A 27,270-nucleotide genomic window follows, 5' to 3' on the forward strand; every position below is an offset into this window, starting at 1 on the left:
CTCTTTACATCAAACATCAAGACTTTTCATTACTTATGGTAATAAATTAAAAAGGATGGCTGTTTCATCACAGACACTTATACAACGGATATCGGATTGTATTTAAACTGCTTATGATATTAATGAGTCCTCTACCAAATATCTAAACTCACTCCACCAGAGTGCAGGCTGCATCAATAGTATGCTTAAGTCGGGTTCCAGAATTGGAAGTATGTGGAGCAACTACCTGGCCTTCAGCTCATGTGTTTGTGAAACATTATTAGTTAGTCACCACTTCAAGATATGATACCAGTTTTGGAAGAACTATTTTAAAATCTCTTTTCACATATCTACTAGCTTCCCACTTCTTAAAGTTGACTACTAACTAATTACCATAAGTATGATTCACATGTGCAGTAACTCAAATAAGAAAGAATGGTTACTTATCTGATAGTAACTGTGGTTCTTCGGAATGTTCTGCATGTGGATCCCATGACCTTCCTTCTGTCCCCACAGCTCAGTCTTATAAATGAGGATTCTTGGCAGTAAAGGAACTGACTGGTGGTTGGGGTTGCTGTATCTTTTATGCCCTTGGAGGAGGTGGGGCTTAAGGGCATTCAGGGTACATGCACGTCCCCTACTGGACACTGACTGAACAGAAATCAGCTGTATATACAGACAATAGATTTCCAGAGGCATCCACACTTCCATTCAAAATTTCCAAAGAGGTCTGCACCACCACTGGAATTATTTTAGGAGTCCACAAATGAAAAGAAGCTTGAGAACCACTGGTTTAATGCATTCAGATATGTAAGGCACTCTGTTACTGTGGTGATGGGGGCAGGATAAGGACCTGAACTAAATGAGAGAGTCTGCCATTGGTCTATGTAAACTCCTGTTGCATCAGTGGAGTCTCTGCTATGAACTGAGGATTGCATTGTCTCTCTTTTTCTAGCCCCAGCTCTCAGGTTATAATTAAAACACAGTTCAATCCTTTTTACAGAATGAGTTTGAAACCCCTGCCTCAGGTTTTTTCCTTGGGAAATGACTACGGTAAAAGCTGTTTTATCTGGCATGTTGGAGGAATGGGGGGGTGCCAGTAAGTAAAAAATGCTGGTTAACTGAGAGGGAGGGAGTTTAAGTGTAGGAGGGAGTGCAGGGCTGGGACACCCCAACTCCTTCCCAGAGCCCACACTCCATACCCCCTCCCCCTCCCACACCCGAAACCCCTGCCAGCACTACACCAACACGATTATAAACCGGACTTTCAATGAAGATCCGAAATGCTGGTTTATAGAGCTTTCCAGCTGGTGAATTGCCAGATAAAACAGTTTTTACTGTACTACTACTCAGAGGTTGTTTGTGTGAATATTAATACCGTGATGTTGCTTAATGCTGACAGGCAAGTCTTGCTGATTTCTTAGAACTACCCAATGGTTACTTAAAACGTCCATTATCATTATTTTTCATTGAAATCAAGGGTCTAAGCACAAAACGGTGCATGTGTCCTCATGAGCCAGTTCAAATGTCAGCATAAGACTCTGTGTAACTATTAGTCATCCTCATCATGCAAAGAGAGAAGCTTATTTGTATTGCTGAGTCCTTGATGAGTATGCTTTCATTTCCAGGGAGAAGAAGCTGATGATGATGATATATACAATGTGCTTTCCACTTTGAAGAGATTAACTTCTTTTCATAAGTATGTGATTTTACTTGGATCAGCTATGTCTAGTGATGTATAATGTTAGCCAATAAAAGATGATACTCAAAGTTAGGAAAGATGAGGAAAACGATGTGCTAAAATATGAAAAACATACTGAGTGTGCCAGGAGATATACAGCAACAGGAGGGCTTTGATTCAGGAAAGCACTTATACGTATGCTTAAGTCCATCTGAAATCAATGCTTTACAACTATTTTAATTGGGCGTGTGATGTTTTCATTGAAATAGTTATGCTGTAAAACCCTCTAGGTGACTTTTACTGGTAGAGCTTATTCGCCAGTCTTCACAGCAGTGGCCCTCTCTCTGTCCACATCAGCTGGGCGCAAAACAGAGCTTTGCTCTGAGCTGAAGCTTAAGACCAGACCTCTAGAAGAACTCTCCAGAATTTTCTGCCTCCAAGGGGCGCACAGTAGACTGAAGCACTCTCTTTGTGTCAGAGCTTTCATAGGATTTTCAAAAGATTTTTAACTAAAATGTCAGTTTCTTCATTGATTTGGAGGTTTTTTCCTCAAAACTGCAGAACTTTAAAAAATAAATAAATAAATAAAAAGGCTTTCTGAAGGACAGCACTTAGCCTCCCTTTCCCCCAGTGATATCAGGCCACAGGAGAAAACCTGATTCCCAGCTAGCTTGTGAGAGAAATCCACGCTGAGACAGTTGAGCAAGGCTGCATGAAAGTTCTCTTCAGTGAAACCAGGTGAGAATTAGTGGCATGGAACTGAGCATTCTTTAAAGCCCTCCTACCTCTCCACTAAGCCATGGGCCCTGTTAGGGGGCTTATTCCTTCACCCTCTCACTTCCCTGGTCCTTCTCTCATGAACAGAGAGCAACAGTACCCGAAGTCCAAAGGCGCAAACAATTCAATGTTTATTGGGGTGAACTTCCAGCAAGCATGATTCCAGTTTCCTTCCTTAGTGTCCCCCTTCCCAGCTCTGACACCACAGAGCCTTGCCTGTGTCCCTGTCCTCATCCCCTGTTCCCGTTCCCCTTTGCCAAAACATAATCCCAGTTCCCCCATCCCCAGTCCCTGTTCCTATTTCCCCCCACCCACTTCCTGATTGACTGCAGACTATATAGTAAAAGTGAGGATTTCACAACTACATCTATACAGACGTAGGGTTTTCCAGCTGTGTCTATTGATAAGTGAGTTCTTGCCAGACAGGATGCTATATTCTAGGCTCTTCCTTTTCTCTGGAGGTGATAAATATCAGAGCAGGATTGTATTCCTAATAGCTCAATAGCACCTTATTTCAGTGGGACTAGTTTGTAATGTGAGGATGTGACCATACACTTCCCAGCTTATGGCTGCCTTTGCTGCTTAGCCGAAGAACCAGGCCTCAGACTGTCACAGTAGGAGAAGGCCATTACACAGACAGTGATCTTTGATTCTTTCTTTTATACCTCTATAACTAGCTAAGTGATAAGAATACGCCCAAATTCTTAAAGTATAGGCCTTTGCATATCCTAACAGGCCCTTTTTCCCTCAGCCTGCAGAGGCAGGAAGCGAATCCAGCCAGCATGTAGGCAAGGTCTGTGCTGAGATGACGACAAAGCATCCCCTTTTCCATAAGCTGCTTTACCTGCAAGGCCTTAGCTGCCATGAAAGGTGCCAGTGTCTGAGACCTCACTGATACCAGTGAATCACTTGTCTCCAGTGGCTCTTTCTCAGTCCTCATTCTGTGCATTTAGTTCAGCCTGGATCCAGCAGCAGGGAGCATGGTCTGGTGTGATTCAGATCCCCTTTCTTGTGTGATGGACCTACATCCTCTCCCCTTCCAGCCTCCAGGAATCCAATAGGTGGTCATAAAGTATCTACTGTTTTCTGTAGGACAACATGCACTATACATGCCTGCAGACTGTCTTTTCAGTTTCCTCGGTAATGCCTCTCCCTCACAGGGCCCTTCCCCCTTTCTCTCAGGGTTTTGACACAGGGACTAGTAAGGGATATTGCTCATAATCAGCTCTTAATAGGGTAGCACAAACTCTTAAAATATCTCAGGAGAGTGTATCCCTTCTAGATTCTCTAGTCTCAAGAAAAGGAAAGCTCTCTGAAACGGGTTTTGAGCAAGATACCTCAGACTTTTAATTAAGCTTTCCAGAATTCAGCACAAATTGGAGAAGGAGGGAGTCTAACTTCACAGGTATGTTTTTAGAAAATGAAACATTAGGGGGAGAAAAGGGTAACGTTGGGGAAACCGCTGTAATTCTTCGTCACCTGATTCATGCAAGACTAATTAAGGTGGAGTGAGAATTCCCATTCAAGACTTACTCATACCCAAATACTAAAGTGTGTGCTTTGGAGGACAGGGTCAAAATTCAAAATGATCTGGACAAATTGGAGAAATGGTCTGAGGCAAACAGGATGAAGTTCAATAAAGATAGATGCAAAGTGCTCCCCTTAGGAAGGAACAATCAGTTTCACACATACAGAATGGGAAGAGACTGTCTAGGAAGGAGTATGGCAGAAAGAGATCTAGGGGTCATAGTAGACCACAAGATTAATATGAATCAACAGTGTGATACTGTTGCAAAAAAAGTAACCGTGATTCTGGGATGCATTAACAGGTGTGTTGTCATTCTTCCGCTTTACTCTGCGCTGGTTAGGCCTCAACTGGAGTATTGTGTCCAGTTCTGGGCACCGCATTTCAAGAAAGATGTGGAGAAAATGGAGAGGGTCCAGAGAAGAGCAACAAGAATGATGAAAGGTCTTGAGAACATGACCTATGAAGGAAGGCTGAAGGAATTGGGTTTGTTTAGTTTGAAAAAGAGAAGACTGAGAGGGGACATGATAGCAGTTTTCAGGTATCTAAAAGGGTGTCATCAGGAGGAGGGAGAAAACTTGTTCACCTTAGCCTCTAATGATAGAACAAGAAGCAATGGGCTTAAACTGCAGCAAGGGAGATTTAGGTTGGACATTAGGAAAAAGTTCCTAACTGGCAGGGTAGTTAAACACTGGAATAGATTGCCTAGGGAAGTTGTGAAATCTCCATCTCTGGAGATATTTAAAAGTAGGTTAGATAAATATCTATTAGGGATGGTCTGGACAGTATTTAGTCCTGCCATGAGGGCAGGGGACTGGACTCGATGACCTCTCGAGGTCCCTTCCAGTCCTTGAGTCTATGAGTCTGTTCTGGCTAAGGTTAAGCCTGCTGTAGCCTCCTTAGTAAAGTGCATAGTCAAATCAGCTGAGGGAGTATTCCTGCCAGCCACGAGAATAAGATTAACACTCAGATCAAACTTGGATGCAGTAGCAGCAGCCCTGAGAGTATTGGCTGGAGTCTCTTATTGTGGAGGTCTGTACTCAACTAGGAGGCCATTGTGAGTATCCACAAAAAAAAAAAAAAAATCTACCGTATATATTCATTCATAAGCTGAATTTTTTTAGTATAAAAGGGAAGCACCAGAGAAGGGGATTGGCTTATGAACGGGTATAGGGAGGGAGAGGTGGGACACAGCCCCTCCCTTCAACAGAGGGAGCAAGGAGAGGCAGCACAGCCAGCAGGGCCAGTCTCTCTCTGCTTCTGGCCACGCTGCTCTCCCCCCAGCCTCCGAAGCAGCTGCAGCTCAGGGGCTGGCAGGCTGCAGCCATGCCGCTTGGCCCTGCCCCCCAGAGCAGGCTGTGGCCGTGCTGCCAGGCCCACCGGAGTACACTGCGGCCATGCTTCCCAGCCCAGCCCACTGGAACATGCTGCGGCCACACTGGCTGGTCTGGCCCGCTGGAGCAGTTCCAGCCATGCCAGAGAGATTCTCCCCTGGCCCTCCCCAGATAAAGTGGGAAGAGATGGGATGGGGAGATTGTGGGGGTCCTGGGCTAGGCTTGGGATCACGTGGAGGGTTTGGTCATAGGGGTTACTCCTCTGACTCCTAGCTTCTTCCCCCACGCTCCCCCCCCCAAATTTCCCCACCAGTTGCTGTTCCAGCCCATCAGGGTAAGCAGGACACTGTTTACTTAGGTTTACCTCTGTTTGGTCATAGGGGTTACTCCTCTGACTCCTAGCTTCTTCCCCCACGCTCCCCCCACCCAAATTTCCCCACCAGTTGCTGTTCCAGCCCATCAGGGTAAGCAGCTGGTGCGCCAGGACACTGTTTACTTAGGTTTACCTCTGTGCCTGCAGACACTCGAGGCAAACAAACCATCTTGGCCCACCAGCGGCTTATCCTGATGGCCCAGGAGCCAAAGTTTGCTGACCCCTGAATTATAGGGTCGGTTTATAAATGGGTTATAAAAAATTTCCATTTGTACTTATCCATCTTGTGGTGGGGCAGCTTATAAACGAACAGGCCTATGGTCAAGTATATATGGCACTTTAAACTAGGTTTCCCTAGCAGGGTTTTCAGGACTGATGCTTCTCCTGACTCTGATTTGCTGTGTATTCAGATCTCTCAAAAATAGATCCTAGGGTCAACTATGGCTCCACTTGAAGAAAATAGACTTGCAGGCTAACATCTGGTGTCTTTCTAAATATTTTGTTGGTAGACTCAAAGGAGAGACTCGTAAGGAAAAAGCTTACCCCTCCTTCCAGTGAGAGAATCTTAAAATTTCCTTTTCTCAGCAAGTATTCCCTTTGTAGCCACTGCTCTTAACCAGGTTGTACTATAGAGATTACACATTAGGAGGAAGCCTTTGCTACCTTTCCTGAGGCTTGGAAGATCTAGGCTGGATCTCTCGAAAACTGTCCCTCTCTTGAAAACTGTCCAACTCCAAAAACGTCTTTGATTTTGAGTGTCCCATGTCTTGGGAGATTCCCCCCGCCCACCCCCAATTGAGACGTTTCAGCTAAGGGCATCATCTGGGAGTGAACCACATCAGAAAATGGGGGCTTGAGGTACTCAGAAGATGAAGTATGAGTTCTGTGGAGAGACAGAGATTTTGGAAAGGACACAAGATTCTTTGTAGTTCAAAGAGGAACAATAGCATGCAGCCCACTTCACATCTCAAGTCCCTCAACAAATCCATAAGGAAATCAGTATTCCAGATAAAAATACTGAAATCCGTCATTAAAGAATTTTCTTTCTAAGTTTTCATAATATGAAAATAAGTCCTTAGAAATCTACCAAAGGTATGATCAGGGAGAATTACTAAGAAATACAGAATCACAGGACTGGAAGGGATGTCAAAAGGTCATCTAGTCCAGTCCCTTGCACTCATGGCAGGACTGTGCATTATCTAGACCATTCCTGAGAGGTGTTTGTCTAACCTGCTGCTAAAAATCTCCAGTGATGGAGATTCCATAACCTCCCTAGGCAATTTATTCCAGTGCTTAACTACTTTGACAGTTAGGAAGTTTTTCCTAATGTCCAACCTAAACTCCCTTTCTGCAATTTAAGTCAATTGATTCTTGTCATATCCTCAGAGGTTAAGAAAAACATTTTTTCTCCCTCCTTGTAAAAACCTTTTACATACTTGAAAACTGTTATCATGTCCCCTCTCAGTCTTCTCCTTTCCAAACTAAATAAACCAAGTTTTTTCAATCTTCTGCCATAGGTCATGTTTTTTAGGCCTTTAATCATTTTTGTTGCTCTTCTCTGGACTCTCTTCACTTTGTCCATATCTTTCCTGAAATCTGGTGCTGAGAACGAGACACAATACTCTAGTTGAGGCCTAATCAGCACGGAGTACAGTGTTAGCTTCTGCCCCAACGAGAGGCATTTTCAGTACAAAGTGTTCCCTTTTTGGACTTGTATCTTCTACTCAAATGCTATATCATCCTTCTCTTCAAGTGAAAGGGATGTCTGAATGACATTTTCATATTACGCAGAGTCCAGTAGCCATTGCTAAAAGCCTTCAGAAACATGACTTTGAGCAAACAAGTGTAAGGACCAGTTACAGCCTTCACAAAACTCCAGCATCTAAGTTATCCTCCAGCACAATCTTTATTTCAGAAGGGAGATGGCAGAAGATAGTGTCTGATTTGCCAAACATTAGCATATCTCTCCTAAGATTAGAGTTTCTGACTGAGGTTCTGGGGTTGTTGGTTTCATACATGGATAACGCAGAACAATTCTTGCTTCACTGCCAGCCAGCAAATCTGTATATAAAGATCTTGGTCCAGATACAGAACTAGTATCCCTTGGTGAATTCATTCTTAATATTATTTAACAACTACCTAATGTCAGGCCGAAAGAAGCTGGCCAGCAAAACAGATACCAACAGACTCCGTGTAGGGGATACTCATGGCCCCACAAGGTGACATGGAATATAACCTGTCTCATGCTAAGGACCATCTAACTCACATCTCCATTTCCAGCAGATGACTCTTCAGAATCATGGTCTATATGTAACTGATAAAAAGGGAGAAAACATTCAGCACTGCTTAGAGAAGTAGCTTTGTTCATGTCTTGTATAGAAACTCTCACTCTGTTCTTCAGGGTTCTACACCAAGAAGCGAGTGAGTCAGCTGGCTCCACAAGACACACTTAGAAACAAAGGATTGCCATCTAGATCACCTAGTCTTTCAGTGCATCACAGGACAGGTTGAAAGCCTGTTGATTAACCTATTTGCATCCAAGTCCAGTTAGAAAACCGAAAGAGGTAAAACATTAGGAAGAGACTTTCAAAAGCAGAGGCAGTGATCTCCTTATTTCAGAAGTGAGCTAAAGGGCTTTCTTTATGCCTTTCCTCTCCTACCCCCCAAGCTTCTGAGAATAAAGATGGTATAGATGATGGTGAAGGAACAGACCAAAGTGATTAAAATTACCTTCTTGTTAACTCTCAAATCTTAGTCCTCGAACAGATATGACTGTAACCGCCTCACAAACTTGCAGCATGCACAACCACCCACTGAGGATCATGAACCAATATCCGCTTTGCCTAACCCATCAGTTGGGAAGCTGAGAGGAAGCAGCTACAGCTACTTGTAAGAAAGTGATTAACATCTTCCCAGCATTTTAAAGGAAATGCAAAATCATGTATATGTATCATCTGATGAGATATCAGGGTTATATGGGATACACATCAAGGCAAAGTCAGCTGAAGCAAAGGACATTCTGGTGTTTTTACAACATAGCCTGACCATGGGGTTCAAGGCCAACACTTTTTGGAAAGAGAAGTCAGTGACTGCAGGAATGTAGTTCTGTAAGAAACCCATGAGAATCTCATCATCTTCATGTAACAGCTATCTGAGGACAGTCATAGCACCAGCATAGGAACAGGAGAATGGTCATAGTGGGTCAGAACAATGGTCCATGTAGCCCAGTATCCTGTCTTCTGACAGTGACCAATGCCAGATGCTTCAGAAAGAATGAACAGAACAGGGCAGTTGTCAAGTGATCCATCCCCTGTCATCCAGTCGCAGCATCTGGCACTCAGATGCTTGGGGACACCCAAAACATGGAGTTGCATCTCTGACCATCTTGGCTAATAGCCATTGATGGACCTTTCTCAGTGAAGTTATCTAATTATTTTTTTAACCCATTTACACTTTTGGCCTTCACAACATCCCCTGGCAACAAGTTCCAAAGGTTAACTGTGCACTGTGCGAAGAAGTACTTCCTTATGTTTGTTTTAAACCTGCTACCTATTAATTTTATTGGGTGACTCCTGTTTTTGTGTTATGTGAAGGGATAAATAATACTTCAGTATTAACTTCCTCCACACCATTTGTGATTTTATATACCTCTATTATACCACCCTGTAGTCATCTCTTTTCCAAACTGAACAGTCTCAGTCTTTTTAATGTCTCTTCATATGGAAGCTGTTCCATACTCTTTAACATTTTTGTTGACCTTTGTTGTACCTTTTCCATTTCTAATATCTGTTTTTTAGATGGGGCAACCAGAACTGCCCACAGTATTCAAGGTGTGGACATACTATGGATTTATATAGTGACAGTATGATATTTACTGGCGTATTATCGATCCTTTTCCTTAATGGTTCCTAACATGGTTAGCTTTTTTGACTGCCTCTGCACATTGAGCAGATATTTCCTGAGTATTACTCACAGTGACTCCAGTATTTCTCCCTTGAGTGATAACTGCTAATTTAAACCCCATAATTTTGTGCATAGAGTTGGGATTATATTTTCCAATATGCATTACTGCGCATTTACCAACATGTAATTTGGTAAATGCCCCATCACCCAGTTTTATGAGATCCCTTTGTAACTCTTTACAGTCTGCTTTGGACTTAACTATCTTGAGTAATTTTGTGTCACTGCAAACGTTTCACAGTCTGCTTTGGACTTAACTATCTTGAGTAATTTTGTATCACTGCAAACTTTTCGACCTCACTGTTTATCCCTTTTTCCAAATCATTTATGAATATGTTGAACAGCACTGGTCCCAGTAGAGATTCCTGGGAGACCCTGCTGGTTACCTTTCTCCATTCTGAAAATTGACCATTTATTCCTACCTTTTGTTTCTTGTCTTTTAACCAGTTACTGATCCATGAGAGGACCCCCTCCCTCTTATCCCATGACTACTTAATTTGCATAAGAACTTTTGGTGAGGGACTTTTTCAAAGGCTTTCTGAAAGTCCAAGTATAGTACATTCACTGAATCATCCTTGTCCATATGTTTGTTGACCCTCAAAGAATTCTAATAGATTGGTTGAGGCATGATTTCCCTTTATAAAAGCCATGTCGACTCTTCCATCGTGTTTATCTATGTGACTGATAAATTCTGTTCTTTATCATAGTTTAAACCTTTTTGCCTCATGTTGAAGTTAGGCTTAGTGGCCTGTAATTGCCAGGTTTGCCTCTGGAGCCTTTTTTTAAAATTGGGGTCACACTGCTATCCTCCCGTCATCTAGTATAGATGCTGATTTAAGTGATAAATAACACACCACTGTTAGTAGTTCTGCAATTTCATATTTGAGTTCTTTCAGAATTCTTGAGTAAATTCCATCTGGTTCTGGTGACTTGTTTTCATTTAATTTATCAGTTTGTTCCAAAACTTCCTCTGTTGACACCTGAATTTGGGACAGTTCCCCAAATTTGTCATCTAAAAACAATGGCTCAGATGTAGGAATCTCCCACACATCCTCTACAGTGAGGACCAATGCAAAAAATTAATTTAGCTTCTCTACAATGGCCTTATCTTCCTTGAGTGCTCCTTTAGCCCCTTGATCGTCCAGTTGCCCCACTGTTTGGCAGGCCTTCTGCTTCTGATGCACTTAAAAAAAAAGTTGCTGTTTCTTTTGAGTCTTTTGCTAGTTGCTCTTCAAATTCTTTTTTGGCCTGCCTAATTATACTTTTTCATTTGACTTGCCAGAGTTTGTGCAACTTTTTATTTTCCTCAGTGTGATTTGATTTTCAGTTTTTAAAGGATGCCTTTTTGCCTCTAACTGCCTCTTTTACTCTACTCTGTTCAGCCATGATGACTTTTTTCTGACCTTCTTAGTGTTTTTTATTTTAGGGTATACCTTTCCCTATGTCATTGGTACCAATATGCAAATTCCTGTCATGACCTTAATCTGTGGGGTGCAGGTCCTAACAACAGCATCTTCCAGCTTTGCAGTTGATATATCTTCTTCTCACTGAAAGTATCTTGCCTGCTTACCACCTCCTTGTCCCCAGTGGGGATTGAAGCTTAGTGTGCTCTCAGTGAAACCTCAGTTTACATGTTTTATGATACACGAGCGTACTATGAACTAACCATGCATCCATCTCCAAGGTCATCTCAATTTTCCTCATATAATAGGAAATTATATTGTTACTGCACTGGCTGAATCTATGCATTCTAAGGAAGTGGAAATGCATAAGTTGGGTGTGAACAGAACCTACAGTGAAATAAAGGTGCATATAGCAGAGGCATTCAAAGCCTCCAGTACAACAGCCATTACCAGTATGAAAAGAGCAGTGGTCTTGTGGGCAAAGAGAGATACTCATCTTTTATAGATTCCAAGGCCAGAAGGGACTGTAGTAATCACCTTGTCTGACCTCCTGTATAGCAGGGCCAGAGAAATTCCCCCAAAATAATTCCTACAGCATATCTTTTTAAAAAACATCCAATCTCGATTTAAACATTGTCAGTAATAGAGACTTCACCATGACTCTTGGTAAGTTGTTCCAATGGTTAATTACCCTCACTGTTAAACATTGTCTTATTTCCAGTCTGAATGTGTCTAGCTTCAACTTTCAGCCATTGAATCATGTTATAGCTGACTCTGCTAGACTGAAGAGCCCATTATTAAATTTTGTTCCCCAGGTAGATAGTGATATACTATGAGAAAGTCACCCCTTAACCTTCTCTTTTTTTAAACTAAATAGATTGAGCTATATTTCACTAGAATACATGTTTTTAATCCTTTAAACATTCTTGTGGTTCTTCTCTGAATTCGCTTTAGTTTATCAACATCCTTCTTGAATTGGGGGTATTGAAATTGGACACAGCATTCCAGCAGTGATCATACCACTGTCAAGTATAGAGGTAAAATTACCTCTTTACTCCTACTGAGATTCTCCTATTTGTGCATCCCAGGATTGCATTTGTTCTTTTGGACACAGCATCATACTGGGAGCCCCTGTTCAGCTGATTATCCATCATGACCCCCAAATCTTTTTCAGAGTCACTGCTTCCCAGAATAGTGTCCCCTATTCTACAAGTATGCCTTACATTCTTTCTCCCTAGATGTATACATTTATGGTTAGCTTTCACAGAATCACAGATTATTAGGGTTGGAAGGGACCTCAGGAGATCATGTAGTCCAACCCCCTGCTCAAAGCAGGACCAATCCCCACTTCCCTAAATGGCCCCCTCAAGGATTGAACTCACAACCCTGGATTTATTTATTGAAACACACATTGTTTGCTTGTGCCCATTTTACCAAGCGATGCAGATCTCTATGAATTGGTGATCTGTCCCCTTCATTATTTACCATACCCCCAATTTCTGTGTCATTGCAAACTTTTGAGGAGAGCCTGTAAAGCTTATACATGGCCTTAAATCCTTACTTTCTGTTGCCATTCTCTTGCTGCTAATGCAGCATTTGGTAGTAGAAGGGTGTCACAGGACAGAGTGCCCCAGTAGCCCTGAATTGTCTTTTCAGTTTTACATACATAAACTGAATCTTCCCTCCCTGGGGTTGATTTACTGCTTTCTGCATCCCACTGTAAAGACTGTCTGACATGGAGGGAACTAAGAGGGAAAATTCTGTCTTATCAATTAATTTTCATTCTAGTACCCTCCATGTCAGACAGTCTGACCCTCCCTCAGTGTATTGCATTATGACCAAGTATTCTTTTGGCTGTTGTTCACTTGTTAACTAGTTTGGAAGAGAAGAGGGTGTTCCTCCAAGAAATCCCAAAATTTCATGTCAAAACTCTTCTGCAAATAGTTTGAGTTGAATTGCACTTTTAAACTTCTGTATAGTTAGTACTTTGCCAGCTTTGGAGGTTATCATTTTGGAGAATTTTTCCTGAGGGGCAGACCTAAGCCCAGGCATAAAGCAAGGATCTGATCTGTCTTCAGTTGCCATGGAAACAGAGAACACCCATGTGAAGACTGTCTGTCTGTCATTGAGGGTCCTAGAATAAAAATTCACAAATAAGACAGAATTTTTTTTTCTCCTTCCCAGGAAAAATAAACTGTTTCAGCATGACTGCAGCTACACTAGGAGATTGTGTACCGCTTTAACTCTGTTGGTATTATTCAAATGATACAACTTTTGTGTATAGACAAGTCTTTGTGCTTTGTTGAATCAGGGTCAGTGTATTCAACAAGATTATTCAGAGGCAGTGACCTAGGGGCCTAGAATTTACATAATACACATCTTATTATCATGGAGCCAAGCCTATCTGAAATTCAACTTTTATGAGGGTTGGTTTGTCTGTCTGTCTTTAGGGTCTTCTACAGTTCTGCTATTCAAGAGCTTTTACTTAAATGACAATATGAGCAGGTACAAACCAATAGCAGAGACTGCCCCAATATTTCCTCACTTTTCAGTACAAAAGGATTAGTTTTTATAACTGCGTATAACAATCAGTTCTTCAGCAATAAGAGTGTAGCTTTACATTAAGGCCATGTCTATACTTACGGGTGATCTATGCTGCTGTGATTGATGCAGCAAGGGTTGATTTGGCGGGTCTAATGAAAATACAGTGTGCTCTCCGATCGACTTCAGTACTGCACCAGAACGAGAAGAGTAAGGTTAGTCGATGAGGGAGTGTCTCCTTTCGACAGAGCGTGGTGTAGACACCACAGTAGGTCAACCTAATCTATGTCGACTCCAGTTAACATTCACATAGCTGGAGTACTGTAATTTAGGTTGACTTATTGTGATAGTTTAGACAAGGCCTAAGTCATTGAAATCAGTGAAGTTCTATGTAGGTCAGGCATCCACCCATATGGTTCTCTTTGCAGGATCAGAGCCTTACAACTTGAGGTGAAGTGATGGGTCTTATGAGCTTTTCTCAGTATTCTTCACCTCCGGTCTCCTGTAACTAGATCCCTTCTGTCTTACATTAGATGTTTTAGAATGTTTACTATTTTAAAATTAAATATTTTATTGCAACTAACGAGAGAAAAATACCTTACATTTACTTTGCCTAAAAATTATTTTTCATTTAAAATATTTTATTTGATTTCCCTTTTTGGTATGTGCCAAAGTGCCAGAGAAATGTCTGCTGAAGTTCCAGCAGTATTTAGAATCACAGAAGTAAGCTGATTTAGAGGCAAGTTTGAGACATGGTAGTTTAGCCACAGTTCAGCTACCTCTATATATATAAAACTGTATTATTTGCATTGATTTTAATTCTGCATTAGTAAAAATCTCTTATGGTAAAATATTTCTAGTTTATGAAAAAGCACAACTTCAAATTTTAATTTAGTGTGAACTCATTTATACAAGTCTTTCAAACTGCTCTTTTGTCTCAATGTTGCAAACAAATACTAAACTATTGATTGAGTCATAAAGACAGTTATCTTCTCATGAAACTAAACTAATGTATTTTTATTGCCTCTTGTTTTAGTGCTCATGATCTCACGAAATGGGATCTGTTTAGTAACTGCTACCGATTACTGAGGACTGGAATTGAACATGGAGCTATGCCAGAACAGGTAAAATTAGCAATATATACATTATATCATTTTGGGGAGTTAAGCTGTATGAGTTTTAGTAGAATAATCATAGAGAAGCACAATAAGTTGATGCCCTAGCCTTTAATTTCCTGATACCACAGTTTAAACCATGCTTTTTGGTCTCTCAGTGAAATTAATTTTAATGAAATTCCTGGGATTTTCTATGAAAGGTCAGTATTAGTGAGGTGCACGGCCAGGAGTCAGGAGACTTGAGTTATGTTCTTGGCTCTGCAGCTGACTCACTGTGTAACTTTAAGTCACTTAGGCCCAGGTCTTTAAATGTATTTAAGCATTGCTATACCTAAATACCTTTAAAAATCTGCTCCTTAATCTTCCTGTGCGTTGGTTTCCTCCTCTGCTATGGAACGTGCTACATACATGCTTGATAAGATTAGAATTATGATTACACTGTAATGCTGGTTCAATGACTATTTAAGTATTTGTTCACAGTGAAGCAATCACTGGGCCAGAGAGCAAGAATAACTTTGTAGTCCAGTGGTTCGGGCACCCATATAGGAGACCCAGCATCCATTCCTCCTGCTCCAGTCACTCATCATTTGTACACAGTGGTATAGCTTGAACAGAAGAGATGGAAGGAGCCCCACCTCAGAGTTTCCCATAGCTCAGTGGTTAAAGTAGTCTTCTGAGGGACAGGAGAATCCTGTTCAGATCCTTTCTCCCCCTCTGGTGGAGAGGAGAATCGACACTGGACCTCCTACATCCCAGGCCAGTACTCTTAATGACTGGGCTAAAAGTTATAAGGTTGGCACCTCCTCCTCCAGTAGCTTCTTGCTAAAATGGCTTAAGGTGCCTAAATCTAAAGAAGTTTCCTGGCTTCAGAATCGCAAGCAGAGCTGGTTGCTTCTCTACAGACTAAGAAGCCTGTCTTTGGGGAAAGGGCTGGGTTTAGCATGCACTCCTCTGGTCCGCATCTCCCATTCGCTGTCTTAGTTGGTTCCCACCTAGTGTTCTTGCTTTTATGAAATGCAGTTTATCCTCACATAAAACTTAATTGTGAAGCACTTAGGGCTGCCACAGATATAACATACCTGACAAAAAACCTCCAGCATAGAGAAATAAAAAGTTAAGCGCTCTTCCAGTGCAGCTTCTCTGCCCCTAGACTGTGTTCATTTCTATTGATTGTGGGAAGCATTACTGATCTGAACAAGATTTTGAGAGGAAGTCACAGTTGTTCTTTACATTTCTTACTGAATTTCAGGTAACACCTCCCACTAATATCTCTGTTTGTAGCACTAATATTATCCCTGCCATCTCCATGAGACATGCGTTCTCTTTGATTTGCATCATGTTACCATGCTATCATGCTGACAGTTTAAGAATTCAGTGGATTAAAACACATGCTTTTACATGGAGATAGCCAGATGCTGGGTCATACTTTTGTCATGTTCAGACTTGCCTATGCCTTTCTTTACTCTGCTTTGACAGACAAAGACTGTTACAGTTTTCCTTCACATTACCTACATTTTTCCCCCCACCAAATGAGGTAAACGATCTTTACTTATACTAAGATGGCTAAGGGGTAAAATCATATCTTTGAAAATGAGACGTGCTACACGAGCTATTCTCTTCTTTTCCAAAATTCTTCATAAACTTTAGCTAAATTTTAGTTTAAGACTCATACTTGATGTCTTCCGGTATATTGGCATTCTTTGTGTTCCCTCTATTACAGATAGTTGTTCAGGCACTACAGTGTTCTCATTACTCTATTCTCTGGCAGCTGGTGAAAATCACAGAAGGGTCCCCCTCCAAAGTAAGTATAAAAATTCCTATATATACAGCTGTTACTGAAGAAGTTTAACCTTGCTTAGGTCACTAGGTATATTGGGCCTGATTCCCCATTCCCTGTATTATGTGCAGTCATTTTTACACCAGTGCAAAATGGGTGTAAATCGTTACCATTCTAATTTACTAACATTTAATATCCACTTTGATGAGACAGAGTACAGGGCAATGGAGGATCTGCCGCTCTGCTCTGTACTGGAAGTTGATCCTGATTGATTTTTCATTTCTAAAGATGTCTAATACACTTCTCTAAGGGCGCAGATGCCTGTGCCAGAGATTAAGTGTTGGTGGTACAGCTTATCCAATTAGAATGGATTGCAGTTTGGGAAATAATGTTGATTTGTAGCATCACAGATAACTGAAGACCTACACGGTATTTAATTTTTAATGAATAACTATATTTTTAATGTTGCCAAGGGCAAATGTAAGTTTGCTAGTAGTGGATGTTACTAATGAAGCACTAAGCAATAACTATCAGCATTATTAAAGCAGAAAGGTCTCTTCATATTATTAATGTTACTGATTTAAAACAATGGTACAAAACTAAATCTAATTATCATAAAACCATGGGCAGCAGCAAACACTTTGCATACGCAAAGCCGTGGACTGCCCAACACCTCATTTCTATAGACACATCACCTCCCAAAAGACCTCTTGTGCTCCTGACTTGCATTGCAGTGATTTCTTTATGTAACAGATACAGCCTTACCATGTCAAATGAAACTCTTCCAGTTTGTTCCTTAGTCATATTAATAAAGAGCCTGATTCAGAAAAGCATTTCTATTCAGGACAGGACTTAAGCATATGTTTAAGTGTTTCTGGAATTGGGGCCAAAATGTGAAGCAATGTCTGCTATGTCAGTGTAACTGTGCTATAAAACTGTGACACGAAAAGCTCTTCCACCTTCTAAGAATCAGCCTCTTTGTAAAACAAAGGGAAGTTGTAGCTCATTTTAAAAATGATTTTTAGTACCATTTGTCAATCAATAAGCATGTATTTAATATGATTCTGACACAGGAGGTAAGAGACGACTGCATTCTAGGATGCATAATTATCCAGTAGGCCGCATTAAAAAAATCCTACAAATGATTTTAAATTGTTGTAATTTGACTTACGTTATAATGTGTATATATATAACTGCATAAAAACAAAAAAGAGCTCACTTCCCCATCTCTCTTTGAAAGATAGAAAAGCACAAGTAGGTTAAGGCATCCCCGGTAACAGTGTATAAAATGCTGAGTCTAAATGAGGCAAATGCATACTTTGTTTTATAATGAGTTTTATAGGAAATGACTCATGCTCTGAGCAAGCAGGAATGCAAATGTTGTGAAGACATTCTTGTATATGTATCCTTATTCAGACTTCTTCACTAATTCTTTTAATAGGTTAATCCAGATTACATTGATGCAGCTAGACAGTCTTGAATTAGAAAAAGTACCATTGGAAGCCCCTAATTTACCTTTTTTAGTTTTATAGTTTCTAAATTTTCTGTTCTAACTCTTGAACTTTCCTTTCCTATATGTGCACTGATGTGCTGAATCATTTTAAAGTAATTGGACAGAATTTTGAGTGACATCATACTAATAAGTAATACAGCTGTGGAGCTGTTACTATTTGAATGGCTTGGCTTTGTCCCCAGAATAGCATAAAGTTTACTGGAATGTGTCTGAGGCTTGCTCTCCCTGAACAAATGAAAAGGAACATTATGTTGTCTTTATTCCAGTGCCAGAGACAATATCCTTCATCTGGCAACTTCTGCTCACTTTTCCAAAAACCTCAGCCTGGCCAACAACAGAAGCACCTCAGAGAGAAGTGAGGTGCAGCATCTGTTGCTCATATGTGCTTTTAATAGCTTCTAAGGCCAGAAGAGACCATTATTGATCATCTGGTCTTACCTCATGTATAACACAGACAATAGACCTTTCACAAATTAATTCCTAGCACAGATCTTTTAGAAAAAGATCCAAACTTGATCTAAAAATTGTCAGTGATGGAGAATTCACCCTTGGTAAATTGTTCCAGTGGTTAATTACCTTTGTCATTAAAAAATCATGCCTTATTTCAAGTCTGAATGTGTCTAGCTTCAACTTCCAGCCATTGGATTGTATTAGACCTTTCTCTGCTAGAGTGAAGAGCTCATTATTACATATTTATTCCTGTCACAGAGTAGCTGGTCTCAGTGGATAGACTGAGCACTGCTCCCCTGGAGTAGAGCAAGTGAGCTTAATCCAGTTAATTAAAGAGAGCTGAGCTACACCTGGGTCTATGAAGGGCTGCTAGTAGGCAGCCGAGAGGGAAGGACTGTGACAGGCTGAGTTCTGGGCCGTAAAGGCCACACGGGAGTGGAACTAACTCCTGTGGTGAGTCCCTGGAGCAAGGGAGGGTTTAGGGAAGCAACCTTGCAGCTGCTCCTCTAAGCGGGGAGCAGAGCTGACTGAGGCTAAGAAGATGCCGGGCACTGGGCGGGATTGCCCTGAAGACTGGGAGCCAGATACTGACTTAAGACTGCATTCTGGTTGGTTAGTTGTTTAACCTTTTATTGTAAAAGAATAAACCCCTTTAACTGAGACTGGGCATGGCAGCCCATGTTTGGAGCAAAGGTGAATCAGCAGTCATCCTAGTGACAGGTGATACCAGAAGTGGGGTCTTAGTCCACCCCTACACTAAGTGGAAAGATGGAGTTGGTGATCAGCCTGTTAGTGGCAGGGGAACAGCAGAAGATAGCCGCTATGCAGAAACAGCAAGAACACCAGACCCAGATTTTGCTGATGCAGATGATGGAAAAATCAGCAGAAACAGCAGAAGACCAGTTCACTACACAACAGAGGTGGCAAGAAGTCCACTCCAAACAACAGGAGCGGATACAGAAGCGGTTGGGCTGCACCACACCTGGTAATGCAAATGGTGATGGGACTGGGATCTGGGCCTTGCAAAGTTTTGAGCACAAGATGACCTGGAGACCTTCCTCCAGACTTTCGAGTGGGTGGCAAAGGCAACGAACTGGGAGGAGTCTATTTGGGCAGCTCACATAGCACAGTTTCTGAATGGTGAGGTGCAGGTGACTTACTGGGTAATAAATAATGAGCAGGCAAACTCCTACCCAGTGGTGAAGGCAGCTATCCTGGGCTGGTTAGGGCTGACTCCAGAGGCTTATCAGCCCAGGTTCCTGGTGGAACCATTCCTGTGAGGGGCACATCTGCAGCCTCTTGACGTGGTGTCTCTGCCCAGAGACCAGGTCAAGGGAGGAAGTTCTCGATCAGGTGGTCCTTGAACAGTTCCTGAAGGTTCTGCCCAGAGGGGCCCAAAGCTGGGTAAAGTGCTTCTGGCTGGCCTCAGTGGAGGAAGCGGTAGAGTGAGCTGAAGCCTTCTCTGAGGCTGAAGGAAACAAGCGACCAGGACAAGGTAGTAAACTGAAGGAAGTTCACCAGGGAGTAACCCAGGGGAAGCCCTCAAGTGGGAAATATACCCCATGTATCCTAAACTCAGGAGGTGCATAGCACCTACAAAGGTCCTGGGGAGCCCTGCAGGTTACTGGAAATACTAGTGGGAAGGGACCAAGAGGCTCTGGGGTTTGCTTCCCTTGCAGCCAGGCTGGGCATATTTAAAAAAAAAAAAAAAATTTGCCCAGTTATGAACTGTCACTACCTAAACTTTTACTACAGTGAGACCAAGCTGTGGGGTCCACTCTGAGAGTTGAGATGGGCACACGGTGGATAGTAGCAGTTAGGGTGGGAGGAATTGTAGTTAAGAGACTTGTTTTGGGTGCATTCTGGTTCTGGAAGATCAGTTGAAGTTAAATATCCTGGACAGACAACTCCCAGTGAATGTCTCCTGTATCCATAGTGAGACCCAAGTCCACCCCACTGCAGAAGTTGAACTGAAGGCATGGGATCAGAGAGATTGACTGTTTGGGTGGTAAAGGGCACCTTGGCCCAAAATTCTGGGAGAGAGACTGGGTGCGTTTCTCAGCCCTCTTGCAAAAAGGGCTAGTACAGCAGCCTGGTACCAGGACGGTCCAGGACCATCTAGGAAAGGAAGTAGGGTGGCTAGGAGGTAGAGTAAGGAGGGCAAAGAGGGACTGAAAGGGAGAACACAATTTTCCCCAAGATCTGAGGGACCAGCTTAGCAAGTGCCATCAGGAATTGGACAAGGTAAGTACCTCACGGGAGAAAATCATCAGCCAACTTGTCAGGTTAGAACAAGTGTTGGTCTGGGTGCAGATGGGAGCCAAGGGGCAGAGGAAACAATGCTTGGCCCTGCACAAGAATTGGCCCAGGTTGAGAGAGGGGAAATTCAGCAGGGTACAGTGGGGACACAGACAGACCTCAGGTGCAGCAGGATACAGCAGGGACCCAGACTGAAACCCAGACACAGGAGAGTAAAGTGAGGAACCAGATGAAGCTTGGGAGCAGGAGAGTACAGTGGGGACCCAGAGTCCCACACTCACCAGAGTACTGAGGGGACCCAGACGGAATCCTGGGTTCATCAGGATACCGTAGGGACCCAAACAGAATCCCAAACTCAGTGGGGTACTGTAGAGACCCTAACAGAGTCCTGAGCTCACCAATGTACACCGGGGACCCAGACAGAATCCCAAATTCAGTAGGGTACCGTGGGAACCCAGGCTGCACTACCTGTTGAACAAGCTGGCATGGGGACTCAGACAGGACCCCTCCAACAGGGAAAAGCCCAAGAAGGGGGCTGAGGTAGGAAGCAGGATGCCAGGGCAGGGAGAACCAGAATTGGATTCAGTATTCCAGCAATAGTTACACCAGTATCAAATAACCAGTAAAATAACCTCTCTACTCCTACTTGAAATTCCCCCATTTATGCATCCCAGGTTTTCATTAGCTCTTTTGGCCACAGCATCACACTGGGAGCTCATGTTCAGCTGATTGTCCACCACAACCCCCAAATCTTTTTCAGAGTCACTGCTTCCCAGGATAGAATGCCACATGCTGTAAGTATGGCCTATATTATTTGTTCTAGGTTTATATTTAGCTGTATTAAAACAAATGTTGTTTGCTTGTGCCCAGTTTACCAAATGATCCAGATTGCTCTGTATCTGTGACCTGTTCATTTCATTATTTACCACTTCCCTAGTTTTTGTCATCTACAATCTTTATCAGTGATGATTTTGTGTTTGCTTCCAAGTAATTGATAAAAAATGTTAAATGGTATAGGGCCAAGAACCAATCTCTGCAGGACCCCGCTGGAAGCAGACCTACTCGATGACAATTCACCATTTACAGTTACATTTTGAGACCTATCAGTCAGCCAGTTTTTAATCCATTAGTTTGTGTAGCAAGCCCAAGATTTGGTATGCTGACTGAGCATAAATCCAGTCTGCCATATGTCTGCCTTTCCTTCATTTTGGGAGCCATTTGATCCATGTTCTTTTTGCTATGGGTTGTGTGTGTTAGAGATTATTCACTTCTGATGGGTAATCCAATTCCATCCTCTCAGTTACAAATCTGGTCATAGTAGTGCATGCATTTGTGACCTTCCAGGTTTGACTACTGCAACTCCTTATAGTGGGAATGAAGCCAAACTGACAAAATAAGCTTAAACTGATACAAAATGCAGCAGCCTATTTGTTGAGTAACACAAATAGCTATAAACAGATTGCCTCTGCTTTGCCCTCCGTGTTGGCTCCCCATCACTTACAGAGCCAAATTCAATTTCTGTTATGGTTTTCAGAATGATCCATCAGATTGTCCCAAATCTAAGAGATCATCTCTTCTTCCTTGACCATGACTTCCTACAACAACCACATTCCACCAGAATTATGACCAACAGAAGACAAAACTTTCTTGAGAGCGGGACTCAAATTTTGTAATTCACTGTCAGAGAGAGAAAAATGGTCACTAGCCTCACAGCTTTCAAAACTAAATGCAAAACCTATTTACCTGTGTTACCACAATATGTCTTCCTGTAATCCTCACACATATATGGAGGAGACAAAGGATGAGGCAGAAGTCGTATTCTAGTTTTCAAGCTACTTTTTACAGGAAGGGAAAGAGAGAAGAATGTTTGGTAGTTGTAGTTTTTATTTAATTGGGAGGTCTTCATTCACTACGGTGAAGAGGAGTATATAGGTACCTAGATAGATTTTCCCTGCTTGGGTTTTGACCACTGTCACTCGCGAGGTTCTGGACATATTAGTAGAACATTATGCCACATCTTGTGTGCTGCATCCTTCTCCTTTTTGTTGATAGGGTTGTTGATGTGTCTTTTAAGGAATGCAGGGTGCCAGTTGCTTTAAAGGAGTGGTTCTCAACCTTTCCCAATAACTGCAACCCTTTCAGGAGCCTGATTTATCTTGCATACTCCCAAGTTTCACCTCACTTAAAAACTACTTCCTTACAAAATCAGACATAAAAATACAAAAAAGTGTCACAGCACACTGTTACTGAAAGACTGCTTACTTTCTCCTTTTTACCATATAATTATAAAATAAATTGATTGGAATATAAATATGATACTTACATTCCAGTGTGTAGTATACAGAGCAGTAAAACAAGTCATTGTATGAAATTTTAGTTTGTACTGACTTTGCTAGTGCTTTTTATGTAGCCTGTTGTAAAACCAGGCAAATATCTAGATTAGTAGATGTATCCCTGGACAATCTCTGCATATCCCCCCCAGCTACATGTACCCCTGGTTGAGAACCACTGCTTTAAAGGACTCACTCTTGGCCTCTGCTCAAAAAGTTATCTTTTCACATTGGGAATCTTGCTAAGCATTAACCCAAATTTAAATTTCCATTTTTGGTTACAAATATGAAAAAGGTTGGGATCATACAACTATAAGTATCTTTACCTTGTCAGTCAGGATTCCTGTCTGGGTACAGCACAGAGACTGTATTTATTGTGCTGATCAATGATCCTAACCTAATGTTGGATAAAGATTTTGTGCCCAGGCTGATATTCGATCTATCAGCTGCCTTCAGCGCTGTGGATTTTTAACATGCCTATGGAGCTTGGCAGAAATGGGTTAGACTGTCCTTGGGTTGCTTTATGATTTTTCTCACATGAAGATCCTAGAGAGTAGTATGGGCAATTGCTCTTCTGCACCGAGGGCCCACATGTGAACTACCACAGAGTTCCGTGCTGTCACCTGTCTTATTCAATGAATGTGCAAGGACATTAAGAGAGCCATTTAAGAGAGATGTTTAATATGTTCATAACACACAATTGCTGTTCATCTTGCCCAATGAAGTGTCCTCTTGGTGACTGGACCAGACTAGTGAATACCTGAGAGCATCTCAAGGTGAAGATCAAAGCATTTCATTTGTATTTGTGAAGCATTCTCAATTGTTTATTGAAACTCATTTCTGAGGTGATTCTTTAGCATTTAGTATCCACTTGGTAAGTCTGCATCTAGACTGTATTAGGGCTCGTCTGTGCAAACAGTTCTTAGCAAGCAGTCATTTAAATCTACCTCAGACTAGCCTACCATACTATAACTGTCTGTGTGGACCCAGCTGCCATGTATTAAAGATTTTAGTTCACACTGACCTCCTCCTGTTTCTCCCCCTTTTTCTTTGTCTTTTTTTTTTCCAGTTTTTGCCACTGAGTGCAATAGATTGAAGTCCAGAGGTTTCCTTCACTTTTCCATTTTTAAAGTTTTCATGTTTCCTTTTGCTACTCTGTAACTTTTCAAAACTTCTCCAACTTCAGAAATATTACAAAGTTTTCCTTTTGTTGCTCTGTAACTTTCCAAAGTTGAGGAAAATGTTAGAGTGGGGAGGAAAAAAAACAAAACAAAAAACAGAAAAAAGAACAAAACTAAATCCTAGACATTATTTATTCTATTGCATTTTGCAGCCAAAAAAGGAAAGGGCGGAAATCTTTTTTCTCTTTTCTTTTTCAATTTGAAAAGTCAGGAAAAAGTAGACAAATGTTAATTATCTTCAGTCTCTGTACTGAACTCATAAGTATTTTATGTAAGCTAGGGCTAGAAAACAGTCAAAATTATGTCAATATTTAAAAAGGGTAAACAGGATGACCCGAGTAACAAATGACTGGTTAGCCTGATATTAATCACAGACAAAATCATGGAATGGCTGATACAGTACTGTACCAATAAACAGTTAAAGGTCAGAGACAAAATTAATACCAATAAATATGATTTAATGGAAAACAGACGAACCTGATACTGTTGTTGACAAGATTGCATGTTTGGCATAATCATACTGATATAATGTATTATGGCTTCTGTAAGATTATACAAACTCACTGAGGTCTGTATTCAAAGGATTAAAAAGTCCTTAACTCTTAGATCTCAAAAGTAATTGTAAATGGAGAACCACCATCATCCACAAGGATCTGTTCTCAGCCACATACTATTTAATATTTTTATCAATGACCTGGAAGAAAAGAGAGTCATTTAAAGACTGCAGATGATACAAAGATTGGTAGTAAATAATGATGAGGTCAGGTCACTGATACAGAGTAATGTGGATCACTTGAGAAACTGAATACAATCAGATAACAGGCATTTTAATGCATTTACATACGAGAACATACATTTCGGAACAAGAATGTAGGTCACAAAGGTCTTGTCCAAGATCAAACAAGATGGAGCTCACATCATACTAATAGCCCCAGCATGGCTTCACCAACATTGATTTTAATCTCTGCAAGCAATATTGGTCAAAACCCCTATGCTGCTCCCTAGAGAGATGGGACAACAGCTACAGCAGGACAACAGCTACCTTCTCTATCCCAGTCTACAGGTCTGCTTACTTGCAAAATGGAAGAGATTCTCCATTCAGTCTATACAAAGAGACATCCACCCAGCACAAGCTTGGATTCCTCATATCCTAGATTATGTCCTATTCCTGAAACAACTGGGGCTTTTCAGTAGTTCCATCAGAATTCACTTAGTAGCTATCTCAGCTTTCCACTCTCTAGTGAATAACAAATCAGTCTTTTCTAACTCTTGTCTGTTAGATTTCTAAAGGGTTTAGACCGATTATACCCACAAGTTCACAGGCTTGTTCCACAGTGGAGTTTGAATTTCATTCTAACAAAGTTGATGGCGACTTGTTCCCTATTACATCTATCTACGAAAGTGGCTTTCTTGGTCTCAATTACCTTGGCCAGGAGAATAGGAGAGCTGAGTGTCAGAACCTCCGTACACAGTTTTCTTCAATGCTAAAGTCTTCCTTTGGCCTCACCTTAAGTTCCTGACTACGTGGGTTTCTGGTTTTCACATTAATCAAGAAATTAACTTCCCAACCTTTGTTCCAAAGCATCATTCAAGTAGATGTGAAGAGAAACTGCATTCTCTTGATCTTAGAAGGACTTTGGACTTTTATCTGGATCAGACTAAACCATTCAGATCAGCCTTGTAGTTATTCATGGCAATTTCAGACAGAATAAAGGGCCACTCAGTGTCTACTCAAAGAATCTCCTTCTGGATTACTGGCTGTATTAATCTATGCTATCATTTGGCGGGTACAGAATCTCCATCAAAAGTGGTGGCTTGTTCAACTAAATCACAGGCAGCTTCTGCAGGCTTTCTGGCTCAGATGCCCATCCTGTACATTTGTAAGGTGGCAACCTGGTCTTCGATCCACACATTTACTTCCCGCTGTGCCATCACTCCTCAGTCTAGAGATGATGCCAGATATGGACTGGTGGTCCTACAATCCCTGTTAAAGTAGACACCGAACCCACCTCCATCTCAGACTGTCACCTAAAGTGGAATGGACATGTGCATCACTTTTGAAGAATTAAAAACAGTTACCTGACTTTCCATAAATACTGTTGTTCTGGGAGTGTTGCACATGTCCATTCCATCATCCACCCTCTTTCCCCTCTCCATTGGAGTCTCTCCAGGAGGAAGGAACTGAGGAGGGTTGAGGGCAATGGGACCTTGTATAACTACATGCATTGACACAAGGCAGGGGCGCACATGCTGCCCTGACAGGTACTGCTGAGTGAAAACCCTGTGACAACTGTGCATGAGGTATGCACACACCTACAATGGAATGGACATGTGCAACACACATCTCGAAGACCAACAGTTATGGAAAGGTAGGTAACCATTTTTCCTGTCACCCACACACTTCCCAATGCACTATTTATTCCCAGTGAATCCTCCCTTCTCCAGTCCGTCAAACCTCTCTCCCTCTGTTCCCCAAGTTATTACTTCCTGTTCTCGGGCCAGTACATCAGCAGGTTTTTCTACAAAGCAAGCTTGCCTTTCTAGCTCCCCTCTCTGCAGATTATTAGGACCTTGTGATGTTGTTGGACTTGATGCATGTTTATTGATGTTTAACAGTTTTCTTTTCATGTTGAATTATCCTGGAACCAAGTTCTAGATAAATACCATGTAAGTTTACTTTGTTGTCTTAAATTTTTGTTTGAAAACTTTTAAAATTCAAATCCAAATTTAAAATTCAAGCAGTTGTAACTAGTATCTGCATTTTAAAAATATCTTGGGTGTGATGATAGTATATTCTTACTATTGTTTACTATCAGAGTGGTACCTAGACCCCTTTACAAATTACCAATTGTGCTAGGTGCAACACAGACAGTGCTTCTCCAGAGAGCTCCTTGTTTTTCTTTTCATTGCCTCTCCCTTTTTGCTTGAAGAGCTGTAGGCTTGAATATGTGTGAAATTATTTGTCACCTCTTTTATTTTGCTTGTCCTGGCAATCTATTATTAATAGATTGGGAATCTGGGTTTAATAGATTATTAATAAATAGGGGGGAATACCAAAGAAAACCACCATAA

At 41.6% G+C, this 27,270-nt stretch overlaps 1 protein-coding gene across 4 annotated transcripts in view; it reads left to right on the top strand.

Annotated features, from left to right (window-relative positions):
• The window catches only part of STAG1 (stromal antigen 1), a 348,090-nt gene that overhangs the window by 251,419 nt on the left and 69,401 nt on the right, over positions 1 to 27,270 (top strand). For all 4 annotated transcript variants that reach the window (XM_030574674.1, XM_030574672.1, XM_030574676.1 and 1 more), the window contains 3 exons: positions 1,608 to 1,678; positions 14,610 to 14,697; positions 16,409 to 16,489. In XM_030574674.1, the coding sequence (XP_030430534.1) occupies positions 1,608 to 1,678; positions 14,610 to 14,697; positions 16,409 to 16,489 (240 nt within the window). The remainder of the gene's footprint in view (positions 1 to 1,607; positions 1,679 to 14,609; positions 14,698 to 16,408; positions 16,490 to 27,270) is intronic.

Source organism: Gopherus evgoodei, chromosome 9 (genome assembly GCF_007399415.2).
Source record: "Gopherus evgoodei ecotype Sinaloan lineage chromosome 9, rGopEvg1_v1.p, whole genome shotgun sequence".
Taxonomy (NCBI): domain Eukaryota; kingdom Metazoa; phylum Chordata; order Testudines; family Testudinidae; genus Gopherus; species Gopherus evgoodei.